This window comes from Bipolaris oryzae (assembly GCF_000523455.1).
Source record: "Bipolaris oryzae ATCC 44560 unplaced genomic scaffold scaffold_101, whole genome shotgun sequence".
NCBI classification, from domain to species: Eukaryota; Fungi; Ascomycota; class Dothideomycetes; order Pleosporales; family Pleosporaceae; genus Bipolaris; species Bipolaris oryzae.
In genome coordinates, this window is record NW_006911377.1 from 78,521 (window position 1) to 101,383 (window position 22,863).

The 22,863-nt window shown below is 50.7% G+C and overlaps 9 protein-coding genes across 9 annotated transcripts; 3 read left to right on the forward strand and 6 right to left on the reverse strand.

Annotated features, from left to right (window-relative positions):
* Positions 1–250: 250 nt before the first annotated feature.
* COCMIDRAFT_99903 (uncharacterized protein) lies at positions 251–1,049 on the forward strand (the record flags this gene model as incomplete). The annotated part of the gene is made up of 2 exons (XM_007691518.1): positions 251–440; positions 556–1,049. The coding sequence occupies 2 exons, from the start codon at positions 251–253 to the stop codon at positions 1,047–1,049; spliced, it is 684 nt and encodes a 227-aa protein (XP_007689708.1).
* A 763-nt stretch (positions 1,050–1,812) lies between these two features.
* COCMIDRAFT_6823 (uncharacterized protein) lies at positions 1,813–6,572 on the reverse strand (the record flags this gene model as incomplete). Its single annotated transcript, XM_007691488.1, has 5 exons — positions 1,813–2,920; positions 2,976–3,480; positions 3,530–5,567; positions 5,627–6,059; positions 6,115–6,572. 5 exons carry the CDS (start codon positions 6,570–6,572, stop codon positions 1,813–1,815), a joined length of 4,542 nt encoding a protein of 1,513 aa, XP_007689678.1.
* A 1,516-nt stretch (positions 6,573–8,088) lies between these two features.
* On the reverse strand, positions 8,089–9,090 carry COCMIDRAFT_99935 (uncharacterized protein; the record flags this gene model as incomplete). The annotated part of the gene is made up of 3 exons (XM_007691519.1): positions 8,089–8,807; positions 8,869–8,896; positions 8,953–9,090. 3 exons carry the CDS (start codon positions 9,088–9,090, stop codon positions 8,089–8,091), a joined length of 885 nt encoding a protein of 294 aa, XP_007689709.1.
* Positions 9,091–9,680: 590 nt separating this feature from the next.
* Positions 9,681–11,596, forward strand: COCMIDRAFT_6825 (uncharacterized protein; the record flags this gene model as incomplete). Its single annotated transcript, XM_007691489.1, has 4 exons — positions 9,681–10,465; positions 10,518–10,622; positions 10,717–11,378; positions 11,427–11,596. 4 exons carry the CDS (start codon positions 9,681–9,683, stop codon positions 11,594–11,596), a joined length of 1,722 nt encoding a protein of 573 aa, XP_007689679.1.
* Positions 11,597–12,071: 475 nt separating this feature from the next.
* On the reverse strand, positions 12,072–13,082 carry COCMIDRAFT_99865 (uncharacterized protein; the record flags this gene model as incomplete). Its single annotated transcript, XM_007691520.1, has 1 exon — positions 12,072–13,082. One exon carries the CDS (start codon positions 13,080–13,082, stop codon positions 12,072–12,074), a length of 1,011 nt encoding a protein of 336 aa, XP_007689710.1.
* A 2,676-nt stretch (positions 13,083–15,758) lies between these two features.
* COCMIDRAFT_99943 (uncharacterized protein) lies at positions 15,759–16,819 on the reverse strand (the record flags this gene model as incomplete). Its single annotated transcript, XM_007691521.1, has 2 exons — positions 15,759–16,684; positions 16,786–16,819. The coding sequence occupies 2 exons, from the start codon at positions 16,817–16,819 to the stop codon at positions 15,759–15,761; spliced, it is 960 nt and encodes a 319-aa protein (XP_007689711.1).
* A 395-nt stretch (positions 16,820–17,214) lies between these two features.
* Positions 17,215–18,562, reverse strand: COCMIDRAFT_99915 (uncharacterized protein; the record flags this gene model as incomplete). Its single annotated transcript, XM_007691522.1, has 2 exons — positions 17,215–18,267; positions 18,320–18,562. The coding sequence occupies 2 exons, from the start codon at positions 18,560–18,562 to the stop codon at positions 17,215–17,217; spliced, it is 1,296 nt and encodes a 431-aa protein (XP_007689712.1).
* Positions 18,563–19,821: 1,259 nt separating this feature from the next.
* On the forward strand, positions 19,822–20,139 carry COCMIDRAFT_99939 (uncharacterized protein; the record flags this gene model as incomplete). Its single annotated transcript, XM_007691523.1, has 1 exon — positions 19,822–20,139. The coding sequence occupies one exon, from the start codon at positions 19,822–19,824 to the stop codon at positions 20,137–20,139; it is 318 nt and encodes a 105-aa protein (XP_007689713.1).
* A 256-nt stretch (positions 20,140–20,395) lies between these two features.
* COCMIDRAFT_99898 (glycoside hydrolase family 5 protein) lies at positions 20,396–21,553 on the reverse strand (the record flags this gene model as incomplete). Its single annotated transcript, XM_007691524.1, has 1 exon — positions 20,396–21,553. The coding sequence occupies one exon, from the start codon at positions 21,551–21,553 to the stop codon at positions 20,396–20,398; it is 1,158 nt and encodes a 385-aa protein (XP_007689714.1).
* Positions 21,554–22,863: the final 1,310 nt, after the last annotated feature.

Below are 22,863 nucleotides of genomic sequence, written 5' to 3' on the forward strand. Positions count from 1 at the left end.
CTGAACAAGTCAATCGCCATGGCACAGATGGATATGGATATATAAACCCACCCTCAGCTTCCATCCCCCCCATTCCCCATCTCCCAAGTCACATACATCTCCTACTCATCATATACAATCCAAACTTCATAGTACATAGTAAATCGTCAAAATGCACATCCCCCACGCCCTCATCACCCTAACCCTCCTAACCACCTCCTCCCTCGCCCTCACCCCACGCGCCCAATCACGCCACCCAAACTTCGCCGCAATGCTCCGCCGCGGCTCCGCCATCGCAAAGCGACAAGGCTACTACCCCACCAGCGACGTATGCAGCGGACCCGGCGACACATGCGCCGAGGCCTGCGGCGCAGAATACGTCGAGTGTCCATCTGACGGCAGCGTAACAAGTTGCCACTCAACAACAGATGGGAGTCATTGCTGTACAGATGGGACTGGAAGTACGTTCCCCCTCCTCCCCCCTCGTCCTCCTCCCATCTTTTTTTTTACCAAACATGCCATAAAACCATGTCAAGAAGCTAGATGAAGAAGCTAACACAGCGACTCTTGAATAAGATGCATGCGGTCCAGGCGACTACTGCACCCACGACAACCAAAACCAAACTTACTGCTGCCCCGAGAATCTCAATGCAGAAGAGTGTGCAAAGCAGCTTGGGCTCGATGTCCCGCTTATCCCGGATTCCGCAGAGACGACGACGCCGGTTGCTGAGGCTACGGGGGTACCGTCGCTTTCGCCCACGCCGTCGCCTACCGAGACGGAGACGGAGAGTGCGGTTGAGACGGAGACGGAGGAGGAGACGAGTACTGTGTTGGTGTCGGCATCGCCGTCATCGTTGCCGTCTACGACGAAGCTAAGTTCGACCAAGACGACGGCTTCGCCGAGTGCGGCGCTTCCTTCGGTTGCGAAGTCGTCTTCGTCGTCATCTACTAAGGCGCCGAATGCTACGAGTACTAGCCCTGGACTACCTCAGTTTACTGGTGGAGCGGCAAAGGTTGCTGGGGCTGGGGCTGCGGTACTTGCGGCTGTTGTTGGACTCGTCATCTTGTAGTTTATAATATCCTCCATATCAGTGGAGCTGTAAGTGCTTCCAAGCTCATGTATCATGATTTATGCGGGGTTGGACATGTATCCCACGTTGGTCTACGCGGGGTGGGAGAAGAAAATCTGTATGTAGTAATGTCAATGTAATGCCAGTCATGCTTGAATACTTCTTTCACATTTCTTTCACCGTTCGGCTCTTATGCATGTAATCCCCTATTCCAGTCTTTAACCCATTCGCATGTCGGTATATACGCAATACCACTGCAGCCATAGCATACAATATCAGTAACATGACCGTTACCACTCATCAATGTCTGATGCCGAGTTAAGAGAAGAAAAGAAAGAAAGAAGATACTCTCATCTGGCCTCTCTCTGTCCTTTGCAGAGAAAAGCCAGCCAGTGACAGCAAAACGCCTAGGCTATGCAGAACATAGGAAAAGAAGCAAGGCCTACAAGACGTCTATATCAATGCTTTGCCCAGCCGCCTGAAATCCAAATGACAATGCCGCCCCGCTTTGCAACAAACCCCCATGGTGCTTGCCCGAGGCAGCGTTTGGATAACACCTAGCGCCAGTATGCATGTTAGGACAAAAGGAAAAGGAGAAAAGATACACAAGGAAAGAAACCAAACGCCTAGTCTCGCCAGGGTGACCAGATTAAACACTAGCCATGCTGTGTCTCTAAACACCGGTCCATCCCCTCCGTCTTCTGACTTGCGTTAGATATCCACAGTCACTCGCTGGGAAGTCGACACCAGCCACAACAGCCTTCTAATCCGCAGTCGCTTTACGTACCGGGGTACTCAATTCCCCACCACTAGTCTCTCTCCTACGTCTTACGATTTGAAGTCGCGGAAGAGGCGGTGCAGCATTTGTTGGTGTGGGAGTTGGTGTTCCGTTGATGGGGGCGTCATTTTCACCAACAGTACTTTGCCGTCTCCTATTTACTGCTTCACTGAGGCGTCCTTGGCGGGCTTTAGGGAGGCGAGAGTTGGATTTACTGTTGGAGTTGTTGGCTTCTATACGAGCGAGCGAAGACGCAGCGTCACGAGACGGTGGGCGAGATGGTGTGCGGGCTGCAGCAGGTGTACCCGGAACAGCAGCAAAAGTAGTGGAGCTACGGGCTAGAGCTGGTGGTTTAGAACGACCAGAAGATGGAGGAAGGACGGTGGTGGGGTCTTCGGCGAGATCCCACATTCCGTTCGAGGATTGAGAGCGTGTGATGCGGTCGCGCCCACTGCCCAATGATGTAGGCGTGCCATTCATAGGCGGTAGCATGAATGTATTCTTAAGGGAGTTTGGTGTAGGTGGTGTCAGCCCCATACCGCTACCAATCATAGTAGAACCTGTACTTGAGCCGGAGCCGTCGCGTCGACCAGCTGAAGAAGTAGGGCGCCGTAAATTCAGGTTATTGGTAGACGCGCGACTGAGACTCCGCTTGCCGTTGGAGCCTTTGTTAATGCCTGAGAGCTCTACCTCATCGCAAGCCCGGACAAGCTCTTCGGCCATTTGCCTCACTAGCACGGCAGCATCGTGTTCCATGAGCCAAGTGATTCGCTCATAGCAGCCAAAAGCGCGCACGAGCCAGCATCCTTCATCCTTTGCATCGCAAATTGTGCGAAGAATACGAAGAAAGTTGAGACGCGTTACAGCATCCTTGTGCCCAAGCTTCTGTTCAGTCCGACTGAAGATCTCTGGCACGGCAAGCGAAGCAGCGATAGGTGGTGATAAACGGACTACCTTCTGTAAAGGCTCAAGCATGTTCTCAAACGTGGAGTGCGGCAGATCGGCAGAGGTGTATGCAGAGATGACGGCAGCTGTAAAGTTTGATTGAGGAGAAAGGAGGTATTGCTCGACGCGCGCTGTCTCTTCCTGAAGCCTGCATGATTGTTAGCCTACTGTACGCAGCCAGTGAATGATAGGATGATACGTACCAAACGAAGATGGCATCCAGGGCAGTCACAGCCCAATTGCGGTCGCCCAAGAGTGATACGTAGAATGCAAGACCCTTTGCATCCCACAGCATCTTACGCGCCACCTTGCCAGAGTTGACCATCTCTAGGAGTACGGGCAAGGCAAACTCCTTGAGTGGTCCGCCTTCACGCACAACATCTTTGAGCAAGGGAATGATGTCGGACAAGGCAGCCTCCTCCTGTCTGCTCTTATTATGTCGACACAAGTTGTACATTGTGTTGAGGATCTGGTTTGAGATTTCGCGGTGGAAAGGCGGTAGTCGCTTGGGGTCGAATGTAGATCGACTCTGGCTGCGGCTCAATGCGTCCTTTTGTCGAGTAGCTTTTAGCAGATCGATAAGGATGTCGATGGCATTGGAGTTTTGGAGGGCTTCGTGGGTAGAAGAGAGGGAGCTCAGATTCTTAATGAACTTGAGCATCGTGATTTGGTGTGGTGGAGCCATTTTGCGAAGGTCTTTGAGAACGCCTGCGATTGTTAGTTGTGTTGCACAGTGTCATTAAAGAGAATGACTTACGCTTTAGAATCATTCGATCCGCCACGAGATCCTTGACATGACTCTCCGCCTGCGAGAAAATGAGGAAGATCTGAACAATTCTACCCACAATGAGTCGTGCAACCTCGCCATCTTCCTCGACCATACGGTTCAAGACTAAGCTCAGTGGATACAGCACACTCGATCTTGAGAATATACGGCAAAAGTCGTTCTTCGGCGTTGGGCCCTGCAGTTCAAACACACCGTAGACACCATTGACACCAATGAGCACTAGGTCGCGTTCAGCGTCGATATCTTCTTCGAGAAACTCTACAAGCACGTTGATACCTCCACATCCAATGAACATTTGGAGCGTTAGGGTACTTGTCTGATACATTTGTCGCACAAACGCCGCAGCCTCTTTCCGGATGTCACTTGGGAACTTCTTGGAGGCAAAATGGCAGATTGTGGGGATTCCTCCGAGGAAAGATAAACTCTCTTGCGACTCGGCATCCTCCAGGATAATGAGGTTGATGATCTTCAGAAGCGGCAGAACTACTTCATTGTGTGGCCGGGTCCCGAGAATTTCCAAGATGGGCAGCATGCCATGGCTTCGCAGGATGATTGACCGTTTGTCTGGTGACTCATGCAGTACTTGCAACAATTGGTCTGCAATCTCGAGAAGTTCATCATCTGGCTGGCTGATCTTCAAGCAGCCGACGAGGCCTTCTGTCATCTTCGTCAGTCGATCGTCCCGGTCGCGGGCAACGTTGTTCTCCAGGTTGATGTTGTCAAGGCCTTCATCCAGGTTGGCAAATGGATCAAGATCATCTTCGTCGGCAATGGTGAATGAACTTGCCATTTTCGATGTAATCATGGCAAGGCTGCTGTGTTCACTTCCGCTGTCGCTTTCGGCTCGAGTGGGGTTGGCAAGACGACCTTTGATGTCACCAAAGACATCTGAGAAGTCATCTCCTTCGTCCTCGGCGTACTTTTGAATCTCAATCTCAGACTGTGTCCGGTGCAACTTGCGATTCGACGTCGAACTTGATGATCTTTGGTGAATGTTTCCACCTGACTTCAAGTCTCGTGTTGACTTTGGACCTGCCCTCAAATCGCTTGGATGGAAGAGTCGAGGAGAGAAATTATCAGACGGCAAGTTGTTGGCAGCGGCTGCTTGCTTGGGCTGCACAGCCGGTGGCTGAGCATACTGCATGGACGCCAACTTGCGTGCAAAGGCATTCTCGTCAGCTGGCATAAGATCCGAATAGTCCTCAATCGTATCTTCACGGAAAAGCTGGCTGGGCCGCGCTGGGGCCGCGGTCCTTGGCCTTAGGGGCTGCGTAGACCGCGGTGTTGCCCGAAGGAATGCCGTTCTTGGCTGTACCTCGTGCCTGTCCTCGAACTCTGAATCGGTGGCACTCGATGCTGACCTTGAAGATCGGCCAGTGCTGCTAGATTTGGCGCTTGCTCTGTTCGCTCTTTCGCTTGATCTTTGACCCGGCGCTTTCGGAAGGCTCTGGCACTGTTGCATGCTCTTTGGGCTCTTGACCGTAGCCTCTCCGTCCCCAAAATCTGGAGTTTCGGTGACCGACTCAAAACTGGCAAAGGCCTTCAACCTGTCGCCCGAGAAGAGACCACCAAAGTTATCCTGGGGCTTGAGGTGTGGCATCTGCAGGGCACGGGGGGATATGCTCTCAGCAAAATCCTTGTCCCAATTATCGTCGTGATCCAACTCGGGAGAGCGGAATGATTCTGCGGTAGGTCTGTGCTTTGATATGTTGAGGTTGACATTGACCGCTGCCCTACGGGAGACTGCGCCGGGACCGTTTGCTGCTGAAGGAGAGGACCTATGTACTCCAGAAAGGCGAGAAGTCCTACGCAGCGAATTGGGCGACTTTAGGGCTTCATTCCACTCTTGCACGGACTTGACTGCTTCTTGATATTCGGTAGGTTTTGTGGGTACCGCAGGGACAGTGCGCTTGGCACTAAGGATCCACGGGTGCTTGAGAAGACGTTTGGCAGAGATGCGGAGTGTGGGGTTTTTCTGGAAGCACTCCATGAGAAATTCACGCAGAAGCTGCAAGGGTTAGCACGCGGACGTTTCAGGGTAACAGGGACTGCGAAGGGTTTACTAACTGGAGACGCGCTGCCAGGGATCGGCGGGTGCTCGTCATTGACGATTCTGAATAGGGCCTGCATGGGCTGTAGTTTGTGGTACGGCGGCTTTCCTTCTATCAGCTCGATGACGGTACATCCCAGGCTCCATATGTCTGACGACGTGGTGGCGCCAGAGAGCTCAATGACTTCTGGGGCCATCCAGTAGGGCGTGCCCACAACGCTCGACTGGTCTAGACCCGACTGCTTTGTTGCTACACCAAAATCGGCCAATTTGACCAAGCCCTCTTTTGTTGTTAGAATATTGGCGCCCTTGATGTCTCGATGTATGACACCCTGCTCGTGTAGGTAGAGGAGTCCGTGCAGGACTTGAGACATGTAGAGCGCGACGAGGTTCTCGGGGAATTTTCCAAAGTTCTTGCAGATGCTGTGCAACGATCCATTCTCGCAGTACCTGGACATGTTAGCACTGGGCACGGCGCAAAGGCAACCACTTGGGCAATGCTCACTCTAGAATAATATACAGGCTCTCTGAGCTCCTCACGAAGCCATGGTACTTGACAATGTTGGGGTGGTTGAGGTTCTTGAGCAGGTCAATTTCCATCTCCATGTTCTTGAGATCTGCGGCGCCCAAGTTTTCGAGGCGGACCTGCTTGATGGCAACCGTTTCGCCAGTGCCCCAATTGAGGGCGCGGTATACGCTGCCAAAGGCGCCTTTGCCCAAGCAGTCGCCCAGCTGGTAGTCCTTGAGGCCGGCGACATCTTGGGCAGCCTTTTGGGCGGTGCCTTCTCTGCTTGGGCGCTGGTCGCGGTCGCGGTCGCGGTCGCGGTCGCGAGCATGGCCATTGTGATTGGACGACGAGGATGACGAGGGCTTCTTGGAGTGGCCCCCAGGCGTGGTGGACGAGGGATGTGAGGAGCGCGAGTTGGAGGGCGCATGCGAGGGCCTTTGGGGATGTGAGACCATAATGGCTTTGGGCGGCCGTGGTCCCAGTGCCAGCAGCTGGTGACGGCCTTTTCTTATGTCCGCGTCAAGTCCGTGGGCGGCTTGTCACGGGACTGGCAGGAGTCGTGGGCGAGGTAGGGCGGCGGTGCGTGGCTCGCTGCGGTGTGCATATCCTCGAGCCAGCTGCAGCAGGAACGGCGGGCGCAGCAGCAGCAGCAGCAGTGGAGGAACAGCAACAACAACAACAACAAAATGTCAATGACAACGACACCGACAAGCGCAGTAACCGTAACGGCGTCAGGAACTGGAAGAGCCGTCGGGGGGCGTTTGCATTCAGGTCCCGACGAGGCCTACTCTTGCTGCTACTCTTGCTGCGGGTGTTGTTCGTCCATGCGCCGCTCGGCGTGGTTTGTTGGCGGGGTCCGTCGCACGCCCTGGCTGTGAAAGAGCAATTATCAGTTGGGGATCCTGGCCGCGAAACACGCTCCAAGCCTGGCCAACGAATCCAAAGGGCCGCTGCCGCCTACCAGAGACGGCTGTTGTGGCTGCGCTGAGTCGGCCGGCTCTGTCAAAAGTCGCTAGGCACGCGCGCGGTGCGAGGGCGGCGTCATGGGCAGGGCGAGGGCGAGGGCGAGGGCGAGGGCGAAGGTGAGGTTGAGATTGGCGTCGGGCAGACAAGGACAAGAGACGAGGGCGAGGCAAGGGTGGAATGTGGACTGTCGACTGTCTTCCTTCCACCGCTCCATTGACGCCGTGTGCTGTGCTGTGCCCGCCTACTTACTTACCCAGACCAGACCGCTACCCACTCGACTGCATGCCTGCATGCCCGCCCCCAGCACATGCACCCACTTCGCTTGTGCTACTCGCCCGCCGTCCGCTTAATTACATATTACCTGCTCTGCTCGACTCTGCCCAATTACTACCTGCCCAGCCCACTCATCTACCTCATCTGTCTTGCGTGCTTGTTTTCTTTTGGCTCGTTTCCCCTACTGCATGTTTACTTTTCGCCGTCTGTAGGCCAGGGCTCGCAACCCTGTCCACGCGTATTCACGTGCTGCTGCTCACCGTTCGTCCATGTACCTAGATACTTACACTTGCTTGCGCAGTACACGTGTGCATATAGGCGCAGGTACACGCCAGCTGCCTCCTTACATCTTGTTTCGTCCACTCGGTGCATTGCCCGTCATTGTCGCATCCAACCATACCTCTCACTCTCGTCAGCCATATGTTACCATATCGCCGTCAACCTTGGCCTTATCGCGGGGAATGTGGGGAACCATGACTTTTGCTTTGGCCACCCGTCTGCCAATGCCCATCGGCGCCAAACAGGAACCTTCGTCCCGCCAAACACACACACGACCCAGACATGTCTTGTCATACTCGATTGTCTCTCTCCCATGCTTCTGCCCTACGCTAATCATAATCACGTAATCCTCCACCTAGTCGACTAGTACACGCGCATATGCACCTGCCATCCAACGCTTCACACTGGCTCCGAGTCACCCCAGCCCCTTGTCCTTGTATCCTGGCCCCTGCCTCACGAGCTAACAACGTTGAGCACGCCACCATCAACCGCCAGAATCTGCCCGTTGACATATGAGTTCTTGGTAAAGAAAATCACCGCCTGCGCCATCTCTGCGTCGCTCCCGGCACGTCCGTGTGGAACGTGTCCCTTTTCCTGGATCTTCTCGTCTGGCAAGTCGCTCTTCTGCTGCTCGTCGCTCTCCTTTGCCGTCATCTCAGACGGGAAGTAACCTGGCGCAATGCTGTTCACGCGAATCCGAAGCTTCTGGAACTCGGCCGACATGAGCTTGCTCAAGTGCACCGTGCCGCCCTTGGCCGCGTTGTAGCTGAAATGGCCCTGCGCGTCCTTGATGATGCCTGACATGGAACTAATCACAATCACCGATGCAGACAGGTGCCCGTGAGTTTCGGTCCCAGCTTGCAATAGTGGTAGCAGAACAACGGTAGAGAAGTACACGGCAGTCACGTCCGTCGTGTACGTGTCCGCCCACCCTTCAAAAGTCTCGTTGTCAAACAGCTTCTTCTTCATGTCGGTAGCCTTCTCCGCGTCTGGAATCGCCTTCTCACCAGAAACTCCGGCCGACGCCACAAGCAGATTGATGTACTTTTCCTTGGATGCCAGCTCCTGGTACATTCGCTCTAGGTCGTCCTTCTTCGTCACATCACAAGGTGAGAGGGGTATTATCTGGCCACCTTCATCGGGGTTGTGCGACTTGGCTGCCGTTTCAAGCGCTGTCCATTGAGTCAGCTGAGAGGTCGGACATCGCGACAATCTGAATAAGCTTTGTCTTACCTTCTTGGCGACGACCAGTAATGTACACCTTGACTCAATGGTCAGATATGCCTAGCTATCTACATTACCATGACTGAGACGTACCTTTGCACCATTGGCGGCCAGCGCCTGGGCAGCCATCAATCCAATGCCAGAGCCTCCTCCAGTGACTACGCACACGTAGCCCTTGACGGAAAAGAGCTTCGCGACATGGAGATCATCTGTACTGGCTTTGGCAGGCATGGTGAATGCTTGTGTTGAATTTTTCGTACGGCTTATGTTATGAAGTGAATTCGAAGGTCCAGGGACTTTTTTGAAAGCTGAGAGTGCAGAGGAAAAGTCAGACTCAACACCGCAGAATGGCGTAGCAGTTCGCTTGGTGTTTTTGGTTTATGACGTACCTGTGTAAACAGCCCACCACGGCTCAATGGAGCTTAGGGTGAACTCTAGCGTGGTCTATGCTCTTTCCCTATCGGGCCACGGAGAATATTGCAGTTCAGACGCTTTGCACTCTTCGACTCCAACTCTCGCGTCGAAGCCGTCCAATCAATTGCCAGCCGCACTATTGGTATACAACCATCTTGGCTAGGAGTTCTCATTCGCTTGGTTGCGCCTTTCTTCAGTTTTCGCTACGCCCGTTGTCACCCATTACTGGCATATCGTGAACTGCTGTCTGTCACTATCAACATTCGCTACCTGCCATATACGTACATTCACCTTCCCGGCAGTCCATACTCACTCCACGTATAATCTGTGGCAGACATCTATGCACCGCTCAGCATACTCTTCAGCAAGAAAGCTTTGATGAGAATTTCGCTTACGGCCGGGCCACCATGGAGCCCCGGATATGTTCGCCTTCTCATGAGTGGAATGTCCCTTCCTCCGTTGCATTCAGATCACATGATCAGATCTGGACTGAACCATTAGATACTCCCGGATATGTTCCGCGTCATCTCAAACGCGCCGCAACCAACCAATTCCCGATTCTGGAGCTTATTCAGCGCCTACTGTACCGCCTTAAACCTAGCGGTATGGGTGAAGTGGAGAGAATACTTGCTTTAATTGGTCTATACCGAGCGTTGTACCCAGCTTATACGTACCTAAAGGATTTTTGTATGTGGATGTGTACTGTACAAGTCACCATCCCAGAAGCTGATCCTGTCGCAAAAGAGATACTCGCTTGGATAGGCTCAGAAGTTATCGCAAAAAGTCATTCAAGAAATGCTATGCTCATTACAGGTGGCATGCAAAATTCTCATCAAGCATTTCCCCGTGTAATGATGCCCGCGCCTCCAGGAGCAGCAACGCACAAAAAGGACGACGATATCTTTTGCCTCTCACCAATTGGTACACGACTCTTCTGGATCGGCTTTCGCCCATTTTTCTTCTGCCGTCGGGGTGTCCAGAGCTTTCGGAATAACGCATTAACATCCAGCAATACAGTCCACGATAGCAGCCAATTTCAAAATGTCATTACTCTTACCACTCTAGGATGGAGTCTCAAGCCACTCCAAAACTTTGTGGAAATGTGCCATGGTTTCAAATTGAAGCACCTTACTGGCACCACTACAGTTTACTTTGCAGGCATTAGCCGCAACGACCCTTACGGGAGTGGTTGGTACGTTCGACATACAGATTATGCCCTGGTTATCATTGTTCACCTTTCTCAGGCAATCCGTATCCAAGGCCGTCCGCAAACTCGACACCATCGACATGGACGAAGACGTCAAATCAGATATCGTCAAAGATGCCGAGTACTACTACAGTGATGAGTCGTAAGTTTGGATTACGCCACGCCACGCACCCGTATCTAACCCTGCGTTTCGATTATGCGGACTGGATCCAGGTTTAATACTTACACCATCTTAGGCGCGCCTTTTTCGCCGACTGTGGCATTCCCTACAGACGCGGATATCTCTTCTACGGACCCCCCGGCACTGGCAAGAGCTCCTTTAGCGCTGCGCTCGCAGGGCATCTTAGATGCGATATTTACCACATTAGTCTATCGAATGGTGCCATCAGCGACGACACTCTCCATCGGCTCTTCTTGGGCCTACCACGCAAATGTATTGTGGTCATTGAAGACATAGATTCCGCAGGTATCGGCCGCGAAAACACCGCCTCGCGAAGAGCAGTACGCGAAGAGCGAATGCACCGCTATATCCCGAACGACATACTCGAAACAGAAGCCTTTGAAGAACTGCTACCTCGAAGACGTCCCACATCCAATTCATCCTCTCGCAACCTAGTCACTCTAAGCGGCCTCCTGAACGCCATAGACGGCAACGCTTCGCAAGAAGGTCGACTACTCATCATGACATCCAACGACCCCAACGCCCTCGATGCTGCCCTTACACGTCCTGGTCGCATAGACAAAAAAGTGTATTTCGGTAATATGACGAAAAGTGCCGGAAAGAGCATCTTCAAGCGCTTGATAGGGCGATCTGCAATGGCGTATAACTCGGGCTTTACTTCCACGCAAATTGAGATGTGGGCGGATGAGTTTGCGGAAAAGGTTCCGTCGAATACTTGTAAGTCATGATAATTTCATACCAAACAATAAACTGATTTTTTGCAAGTCTCTCCAGCTCAAGTACAAAACTTCCTCCAGGGCTGCCGCGGTGACCCAATCAAGGCGTTGAACGATGTCGAGGCGTGGATTGCGGAGAATCGACCTACACGTGTAAGTGGGGCATTTGATAGCAAGTTTGACTTGTCGCTTTCGGGAAGTGAGCCAGATTCAGGGTGAGCAATGCTAGGCCAGGATGCGGATGAAAAAAGAAGGTCACGTGAGGGTTTCAACGCACCAGCTGGCCGAATATGTACAATATGTAAAATACAAGTACGCAAGCAAGGTAAACACATGTACAAATATTACTGTTAAAAAGCATAAAGCACGATCAAGCAACTACAGTACCAACGCGATCAAGAAGAACAAAAGGACAAAGTCCCAAGACCCAATGATTTCAGAACAAAACTATACACTTTGATTGCCTATCTACATTTTCTTCATATTCCACATTACATTACCAATCGCTAATTCTAAAGGAGTGTCATAATCATCCATCACCATCGTCATCATAATCATCTTCTCTTCTCAACCATCAACACTTTTTTTTCTCTTGCCTCCTCTTACCACTTTTCACCATCATTAAAACGAAAAAAAGAAAAAGAAAAAGACATTACTCATTCCCCCTCCCTCATCACTAAATCCTTCTCCCACCCTAACACTGACGCACATACAACCCAATAGGACTAGGGTTATAATCCTGAAAATACTCGAGGGCGAAATTGCCCTCAGCACACATCTCGTACGCAATCGTGGCTCCCGCCTCACATTCGTCCGTCTCAACGTACCACGCACTCCCCGGGGAGAGATCGAACGAGGTGCTGTCGCCATCCTTCTTTGGCTGATTATTCCACGTAGTGCCCTGGCTCGCTGGGCCAGCGAGCGGGGACACGGTGACGTGGCCCGAGCCGGAGATGGTGTAGTCTGAAGTTTGGAGGTCGGATTTTTTGGGGAAGAGGAAGATGGCGGAGCATGTTTTGCCGGCGTAGGAAGGTGGGATGTCGAAGTTGAAGATTGTGCAGGTGCGTGAGTCGATGGTGGCGTTGTATTGGGTGCCGTAGGCTTGATCGGGGTGGTCGGCGTTGATGGGGACGATGAGGTGGGGGTATTGGTATGCGCCCTTGAGATCCAAGGGGCAGGCGTTGGGAGGGGTGTAGGGGTAGGAGGGTTGCGGTGTAGGGGAAGGGGAAGGGGAAGGTGAGGGTTTGGATGGAGGAGGGGTGGTGCTGGCGCCGCAAGAGCCGGCTGCTGCGAGGGAGATCTTGACGCATTTTGACTGGCCGGCGACGGGCTGTGAGTAGACGTTGTAGACACCGTTGTCGTTGACGGGGCAGGCGTAGAAGGTACCGGAGCCGTTGTAAGTTACGCTGCCGTCGGATCCTACTGCGAAGCCGTATGTGGGTGAGGCACCGACGTCGCACTGGAATTGCGTTGTGGGAGGTGTCAGGATGCAGCCTCTTCCATTGGAATCGGTAAAGCCGCCATCGCATAGGCAGTAGCAACCGGTGGGCAGGTTGTCACCAATGCGGTTCTGGCCGTCGCCGAGCTGACCGAGGATACCTTGAGCGCCGCCAGATGCTTTGAGTGTGTAGCATTGGGTATCTGAGCGAGCGACGAGGGCGTTGGCACCAAGGCCGAGCGCCAGAGGAACAAAGGCGTATCGCATACTGTAAGATGGAACGAAGGTATTATAGAGATTATATTATGAACGTCAAAAGTGTCTATCAGGACATGGAAACTGGGAGGTCTTTATACGTTTTGTCTTCTCAGATGAAGGAATAAAACCCAGTGAATACCTCCGGTTTCTCCAGTAATACGGGTCCAGATACCCTGTTAGGGTCGTGGCAAGCGTTGACGGTCCACTACATCGGCAAATCGACAGTCGTGATGTCAGGGTGTGTAGTGTACGCCCGCACAAGCATTTGGTGGATCTCGTGTCCGAGGTGGCAAGGACCCAGGAAGCCCGATCAGTTGGCTTCGATAACGTGGCTGATGGATACGAGCGGGAATGTTGCGGCCTCAAGTAACGCAAACCACCGTGATTGGTTGCTGACAATAAAAAGGTTTCCGGAGAGCCGTGTCTCTTGATGATCAACGCCTGGGTTCATAGACTTTGGTAGCCTGGAAAAGAGTCTTCAACTCCCAAAGTCGCTATTCAAGGTTGTTTTGAGTAGGTGACTTCTAGCAAAAATACCCTAGGCTATACATGATGCTAACTATTAAGACAGAAACTTGAAACAACCATTTACTCAGACAACGCTGTGTTCTGGCAGTAAGCAGGCCGTCGTATACATCCATGTCGTAGGGCTGGTATTGGGGTACGTGGTGGTCAGAAGTAAGATCCGGCGGCACTGTCGGAGTTGCTGTCAATTCTTACAGGAAAGCTATTGGCACTAACCTTGTCAGTGAGCAGGACACGATGAGGTTTCCAAATACGGTAATTCACCGTTGCCGAATGTTCCGTAGGCCCAAAAATACATGTACGATGACAGAATAAGCATTTCATGCAGGATACCCCGCGCTTGGTAGTTGCTTAAGGTATTATGTGGGGCGGAAGGGCGGCGTGGCATTATACAAAGCCAGACATTCGTAGTTCAAGCTAGTCGGCTACATGTAGAAGAAGCGGTGGAAGAATGACGACTACACCAATCTAGGTCTTGGATGCCAAATCATCACAAGCTGGAAAGAGGGAGCGTATCCAAAGTAACAATATTGACGGAACCGTTCCGACGCCTAAACTTTTAGGTTCGTTCCGTGATATTTTGAGATTTTGAATTTTTTGTCGTGGAAGGCAAAGAAATTTGCGGGGAAGACACTTGTTGATCACGCGATGCTGAATCTATGCGTCACGTCCCCCAAGTGGATTGGAGACGATTGGAAAGGTACCACCGTCTCGGTAAAAGCCCAAGGCTTGCATTCATCAGGCTAGAGTTTCCTGTCAGACATGACAATCAGCCGCAAATTCCATAGTCTTCGATCGATATGGGGTATAGCGTAGAAGGATCAACTAGTAGTGCGGTCTCTCGGATCCCAGCCACCCGGATCAGTCCTTTTACAGTGGCCGAGAGCATGTGCGGTTCTTAAGAGCCCCGTGACGCACTGATAGGCTCAGAGTATTGATGACGGATCAGCGCAGAGGTGATATGCTGGCAGAAGTGTATAAAAAAGATGGTCATCTCTCGTATCCGGTATACATCGGCTTTGGGCTTGATAGTTGTGGCCGGATGGTCGATCAGATGACATTCAACCCGGTGGCCGGACGGACGATATAACGCGGGAACGACGAGCCCAATAACCCTTCAGGACTGATTCTTGAACTATTGGTCATGTGTATTCGTACGATTGTGCTGGAAATTGCTAGCATCATGAAGAAATTCAAGTAGAGGAAGGCGGAAATAAGGCCTTGATGGTCTGCATATGTTTACACTTTACGTCACCTGCTTACCTTGATTGAGCCTAATCAATCGGACGATCGGGGCGTGTCGCTCAGCCGGAGTCTTCCGCCACTTTGAGATATTAAATTACCATAAGAACGCTGTTCTTCCCAAGATTTGGGAAATTCTACGTCAACCAGATCCTGGGACATTGCTCTTTCAGTGAGTTCTGGTTTACGTTCAGAAAAGGTACTGCCAACTAGGTTTTTATTTTTACATTTACGGGGATGTTTGGATCTCATCGACGCACATCGTGTTCAAGAAACTCTATCATCACCTTTCTGCTCCCAGAGAAATTCCCGCAACCCGCAGATAGACTTTATGTATCCGAGCGTGTGCGCCAGTGCACATGTATGTTCTGGTAAGTTGCTAGGGGCGACATTAGCCCTACAGACTTTTCTCGGGGTAAACCACTCTTTGGCGGCTCACGTTGTTGCCTATGACAACTTTGACTCAGTACTTTAGGCAGGCGATACCACTTTCACCTATAATTCCACGACATGTATGCGTATATGATATGCTTAAACAGATATTGACAGAGAAGCCAAGACCTAATATATAAAACACGTCAAGGTTGGAATTGGCTATAGAAACTACCGAAAGCATCAGGAAATCGATTCTCATTAAATGTCACTTAATTGTATCTTCATTTTCCTGTGAATTACTAATGTACATATCTGGATTCGAGGATGCCCGTGAAAGACAGTGATCCGAAGTAGCGAAGCAATAGAAAACAGAATCATACCAGTCGCGACATACTTATTCCTATATCCCCTCCAAATGTTGAAATTCAAGGTAAGGCACGTGCCTTTAGGGATATGTAGAGTAGAAATATACAGTTAGCCACTCACCCAGGGTAGTTAAAACCAAGAGTTCGCCGCATAGCTTTTGACACCAAGTGAACAAACCTACGGCTTGCCCTCCCAAGCCTTGGTAAGATACTCCTCCAAACCCATAAACTTATGATCGGGAAACCTCTCATTCCACTCCGCACTCACATTCCACGACCCGTTCAGAATCGCCTGCATAAACATAATCACAAACGCCTTTGAAAAAACATCCTGCTGATCCGCCGGCACAGTCGGATGCGTAAATGTCGGAATCCAACTCGTCTTGAGCTCTCCCGCCTTGATATCAGCACTAGATACCCGCTCAATCGACCACTCCCCGCCCCGCAACTTCTTCCCCAGCGCAATGATCTCGTTAATAGTGGTCTGGCACCCCCTTATCCCACCAACCTTGGGCCAAGGCCTCTCCGTATCCGCAAGCGCCTTTGCAAGAATCGCAGCATCGTCTTGCATGGCCGTCAGCACAATTGGCTGATCTCCCTCGTCCAGTAGCATCGCACGCCTGTTCTCATAATCAACGAAGAAAGGCCAGGTGATGAGCTCAGGCTCGAGCGGGTACGGATGCGCAAAGTAATCCATGAAGATGCTTGGTTGGAAGAGGCAATATTGCATGCCATTCAGCTCGCCTTTCGCATCTAGGTCTTCCAGGTAGCTACGGACTTGGTCTTTCACATCGTAGGTGGGTATGCGGCTGTAGCTGGCGATGCTCCATTCTGAGGGGGCGAAACGGGATACGCCTGCTGTGATGCTAGCGTGGATGAGGTTCTTCTGTCCGATGTTGTCGACGTCGAGGTGCACGACGAAGAAGGAGAGGACGGTGTGGACGCCATGCAGGGCTGTTGTTAGGGCATCGCGGGAGGTGTAGTCGACTTGGAGGTAGGAGACTCTAGGGGAGGGGTGTGGCTTTGAGGGGGCGGAGCGCGTGAAGATTATGATGTCGTGTTGGTTGGAGGCGATTATTTCTTTGAGCATGCAGGTTGCGACGTCTGGTGGTGGGAGATGTTATTACAATGCAATTTATTTCACGATGATGTAAAAATTGGAATATACAAGTGGGGTATTTTGGACATTGGGAGAGACAGCATACTTCCTGTGCCTCCAGCTACCGCGATTTTGACCATGATTGTTGTTTGATTCAATACCAAACAGTACCCAGAGAAAAACGTATTTCTTGAAAGATACTTGAAAAGAATCTCACAAGTCTTTGAATATGTTGTACTTATCTGTCGTTGTGTATTTGTCATACAGTTGTGGGGCGAAAGGTGGAGAAAGCAGGTTACTTCGGGGAGCGAAAGGTGGAGAAAGCAGATTATGCCGGGTAATATCGTGCAGCATAGGTAAGGCCGATTGGAGGATATCTATAGCTATCTCTAAGGATTCGCATCGCAACTTCCATGAATAAAAACAGGATACAGTGACTAGTGATGGAATAGAAATAGTAAAGCTGACATGTCAAATGCCAAATGGGTATATGCCAATGTAAATGAAGAAAGATTTCACTGTAACGTTACCGCCCTCATGTCTCGATAAGAGGAACTTCAGGTAATGGCTTCTCGGGGAGGGGTTTGCTCGGCAAAGGCTTCATCGCCTCCTCGTACGCTGGTGGTCGTGATGAACTGCCGCCTTCTTCTGGATCGTCAGTGTACCTGGCTTCTCTATTCAACAGAGCACCCTCCTCTTCGGCTATCCTTTCTCTCCTCATGTTCTCCCATACGTCCTCCATGCCGTCCCACTTCATAAGTTCGCGTTGTGCCCTAATCCACCTAAAAAGCTTGTAGAAACCAAATAGCGCAAGAAGGCCAGCAACAACGCTGAAGAAAATAATCCAGAATAAGTCCCAGAACTGCCAGTGCACGAATTCACCAAACATATCACGCAGTGTGCCTGACTTTCCGTAGCGACCCCATTCTTCTTTGCGGTATAAGAAGCGACTTCCCTCTACTTGCCAGACATCGTTTCCAAGGAAATGACCGATTCTGCCCCATAGAGACAAGGGTTTGTCTTCTGGAAAGGTATATGCTCGAGCTACGAGGCGCATGTCGACGATTTGGTATTCGTATCTCTTGTCTTCGGGGTCTGACTGGCCATTGAATGGATCAGCAGCCTTGTTCCCTCCACCACCATTGCTCTTTCTTGCTTTCAGAGGCATTCCCTTGACCAGCATCCAGAGCATCTTTTGGTTGGAATCATCATACTTCCAGAGTGGATCATCGGGATACCTTGACCTTCCAATAGCGTCTAGTGAAACATTCCAGTATTCGGCATCGTCCTGCTCGTCGTCGCTTTGGGACTGGGTTGATTCGGCGGTGTAAAGATAATCAAATTCCATGCGTGTTTGCGGCCAAAGCGGAGTCTTTAAGCACCATTCAGCGGAGTCGACGTCACGAGCTGGAGTGTTGCAATAAGGGCTTGAGCTTGCCAGACCGCGGGACAGCTCTGCGTTGGAAAGTTCGGTAGCGTACAGGGCGGTATCGAAGCGTGAGGGTGTAGGTATGGTTGTTAAAGGGTATAGCGGGCGGTTGTTGAGCAAAATGGTGCGATTGTCGTGAGTGAGGGTGACATTTAACAACTAAAACGTCAGTACGTGTACGCCATGTCCAGCAACAGCACCAACAACATACCAGTAGGTAGTCGGCCTTTTCGACCTTCTCCTGTTCCGGAAGGGCAAAAGGGCAGTCAATGCATTTGATCTTCGCAATATATGACGATCTAGGAACAACTGCCGTGACATCGGCGATGGGCTGCGCACACTCCTTCACGTTGCCCGTCTCCTCTGGGTCATGGCAATCAAGCGCATTTGGAATATCGCTGCCACGAACCAACTGCAAGAAGGTAGCAAAAAGAGGCGCACCAAGCAAGCGCATGGCGGGTAGGTGGTGGTGAATGGCGGAGGTGTGGTGTCCACCCATCCATCATCCACCGGGTCCTCGGCTTCGCATGTCAGGGGCGGGACGCGGTCGCGAGGCGCACAAGTGGGGCGAGCCTAGCTAGCCTGACGGGGCCACTGCCGCGACTTAATGTTACTATTGAAGGGTCATATGTTATCGCCATCCAATTACAACATGGACGGCATGAACATAATATCCAAGCAGGGTGGCTATCGTTCTAGACTTTGGATACATACCATGCATTGATCACGTGACATACTACATGTGATACATTTGTCACACAATTCCAGACTCATACACACGATAATGGGGATTAGCATTTCTTTCTATTATCGTTTGTGCAACGTGCTATGGCTCTAAGAATAGCTCCCGGAAATCATATCTCCGAGGATATTGTATGGCATCCAGCCTGACTTAAGTTGGCTGGTATGAATGTCAGAAATAGAGTGACGGTATAGCTGACATCTACATCAAGTCAACCCCCATGTGACTGAGTTTATGTGGAAATGATTTAGGATACGCTATTTCTGAAAGCAGTGTGCCTCCCCAGTCGATAGTCGTCTTAATTTGTTGCTCTGATGTTGGCGATAAAATAAATAACCTCCAACCAGATGTTTTAGAAACATGCCGTTATGCGCACTAAGTTTAGCACATCTAATACAATAATCACCTACTTCCCTCCCAAAGACGCTTCCTCTTATACAATAGCATAGCAGAAAACATCGAAGTACAGAAAGAGCTCGTCACGAAGCCCATCATGACTACAAACGACAACATGCCGTAGCGAGTCAATGTCCAGTATTAAGTATCTATTGAGCCAACAAGCTGCTGGCGCAGGAACGCGGAATGCATATAATCCCCATATGTTGATTATTCATGTCCATTCTATGCCTTTAGGGGTTCAAACTATGATTTCGCGGTTGTATGCAGGCTGCTAGCTTCCATGACACCATCTTCCCAGAGCAAACCGTAGCTACTCAACCCCAAAATATGCAGCTCCTCCATTTAACTTTGCTCTTGATGCCATTGTACGTATATTTAGCCCAACCTGCTCTTTGCGATTTGCTGGTCCGTATCGCCGCTGGACCCTGTGACGTCACACTATGAGATCACAGCACGCATCTAGCAACATAAAACACGCAGCTCATCACCATTCTTTCGATTCCAAAGTCTCTTTCATAAACAAGCTCCAGCGTGATACACGGAAAAGCCGACCCCCCCAGAAACAGCCCACAATGTCCTCCTCAACTTTCCAATCCTTTTCCAGCTCCAGCAGCTCCACAACCATCAACGGCCAGACTGTTTCAAAGTCCGAGCAAACATACTCAGACCCCAGTGGCACCCGTACACAACGAACTCATCAAGCACCGGACGAAGCTCCACGCGTCGAGCGCTTTCACACCGATGCGAACGGCAGGCAGCTTGACAACTCGCGCGGCACAGATGCGAGACGAATCCAGGATGTGACTGAAGAGGAAGATGCACGTGCCAAGGGAAGGCAGTATGAGGAGAGAATGGAGGACGAGTATGCAAAGAGGGAGGGCGGTGCTTAAGATTCACTCAAATAAATAACGAAATATGCAAAATTGAGAAGCTTTTTTCTTTGGAATATGTACAAATTTCCAAATTGTGTTTTTCCACATAGAAAAGAAGTAGTACAAGAAGAAGAAGGATTCCAAAAAAAGAGTCCAGCTGAGTTATATACAGTTTTGAGAAAAGAAAAGAAAAAGAGGCACCCTTTCATCCTGAGGACTCAAAAAACGTCGTGTCTGCTACACATAAAAAGGTGTCTCTTCAGCTAGGCATGTTTTAGTGGCCAAAGTAGCTCTTGATCTTGGGCAAAATGTATGACCAAGCAACGCCAGTCGTCGGCTCCATGCTGTAAATGTAGTCGCCCCACCATGGGCCAGCCGACCAGAAGATAGCACCAAGCCAGACATCAGAGTTCTTAGCGAGGTAGTCGAGACCGCCCTGGAGGGCAGTAAGGCACTGAGCATTGCTTCCAGCACCATACTCTCCAATAACGCCCTTGAGGTTGTTGTCCTTGAGCCACTGTGTTGCCGCCACAAGACGCTCCTGGAAGATGGTGGTGCTGACACAGGTGGCGCTTGTGCCAGAGCCATCACTGTCGAGGTACTGGTGCATCTGGAAGACGAGCTTGTTTTGCGGGTCTTTGAGCTTGACGAGCGATGCGGCGTTGCCAGAGGAAACCCAGGTCCAGGCGCCGGTCCAGCTGTTGCCTTCGGGAGTAATGTATTGTGTCGTTGCACCGGCAGCGCGGATACCATCAATCCCAGCCTGATTCAGACGAAAGACAAGATCTTGATCCATGTCATGAAATTCGTTATTAATGTCAAATACAGCGAGCGAGTTATCCTTGTACTGCTTTGCGACATTGGTCCACCACGTCTTGAAGCCTGCCGTGTCGGTGATGATCTGACCATTGAAACGGCCGTAGTTGTGGGGCTGAATCATGGCGTATGCGCCCTTGGAGGTGATGTAATTCACAGCTGCGGTAAGGTTGCCTAGGTAGTTGGAGTCAAAGCCGGCTGTGAGCGAGTTGGGCGTCAGACGCTCCATCAGGAAGTTGATGCGGAACATGTTCATGCCCTGCGCGAGGAATTGATCGACTTGCTTGGTGTCGACCCAGATGTAGTCCTTGTTGTATACACCAGGGATGTGAGCCTCGCCGAATTCAGGTCCAGACTCGTTGATGCCGAACCACTTCAGTTTGCCATTTGACTGGCTTTGTGTAGCTGGGGTCTTGGCTGGGGACGCTGATGGCGACGGGGAAGGAGAAGGAGATGGATACGAAGTTGGCGATGCCGCAGCTGCACCACCAGCTTGAGCATGGGCGGCAGGCTGAGGTTGAGCAGCAGCTTTAGGGTGCGCAGCGGCTTTGGGGTGAGGGCATGCCAGAGCGGTGCCAGCCAGGGCGACCGCAACGAAAAGATTCTTGAAAAGCATTGTAAGGAATGAAACAAGCTGTCTTGGTAAAAGCTTGGGATGGTTGGCTTCCAAGCAAAATAGGGCAACGAGGACTTCTTTATACTAAGAGCCAAAGAGCTATATGGCATGGAAATAGCCACTTAGCCGACTACTGACCGGGATGCTGTATACCGTCCCCTCATGGGAAATCATTTCGCTCGGTCATAATATGAAACTCACACGTATGGAATGGCAGACTCGGTTCTCCAAGCCGCGATACAAATTGAGTTACCCAAAAGCGTAGTGAAGAAGCTTTGATCGACTGGGGATGTGGGTCACGCCTCGTGTCTCGTGCGAAGAAATGGGCATTTTTATTTGTGGAAGCGGCAGAAACAATGGAGAATCCAGGATTGAATCAATGCGCCAATTACAATGGCTGTCAATATGTGGGCGGCAATTTCAGGACTGGTCATGAAACGTTGGTCTCGATTGTTCCGTGACGATGACCCAAGCCACAGAACACATGTCACTGGCTCCTAGTTTGCCGAAGCTTGCATGCCAGAGTGTTCGTAAATTAAACGTCCAGGAGCCTTGCTGCTTCTGCTTTAGCGGCTCATTTGCCGGCGGCTCGTGAACATGGTACTGCGTGTGGTCAGTGCGTGCAACAGTTCAGCCAATGCAACACCCCACCAAAATGCGTGCCCACCAAAAAATGAAGCTTTTGACCACCACCAAAACGATATTATCGCGAGATTTTTTGGTAGAGTACTCGTATGATCATATATTTGATATCTATCTACTGATATTTGCTGGGTAACCACACATTGCGGCCGCGCGTGGTGGTTTTGGTGGGAGGCTTGGCGGGCGGTGATGTATCACTACTACTACTTTTAGCCTCTATAATATAACGCTGCTTTATTTTTTTTATATTCTAAGTTAATAAAGCTTTTTATTTAGCTATATTATACTTATCACAAGCTTTTTTTATAGTTATAGTAGCGTAATCTTATATATTTTAGGCGCGCGCGGTAGCTAGTTATATAGCCCTTATAGTCTACTCCTTCTACTATATTACTTTAGCTATTTTATAATACTTATAAGTAGCTTATACTATCTATTTTTTATATATAGCTATAGTAGCTTACTTCTCTCTCTAGTATTTTTTTTAGAGTATTTTTTTATACTCTTACTATTATTCTATGTAAGGGGCTCAACCCCGTGGGGTAGTCTTAAGCTCGGAAGCACAAACGGACAGGCCTAGGTAACAAGAGATTGTATTCGATAGAGAGCTAAGCTTCTCGGCTACGTGGCTATCTATATACAATGCTGGTTGCTGGGGTAACAATCGG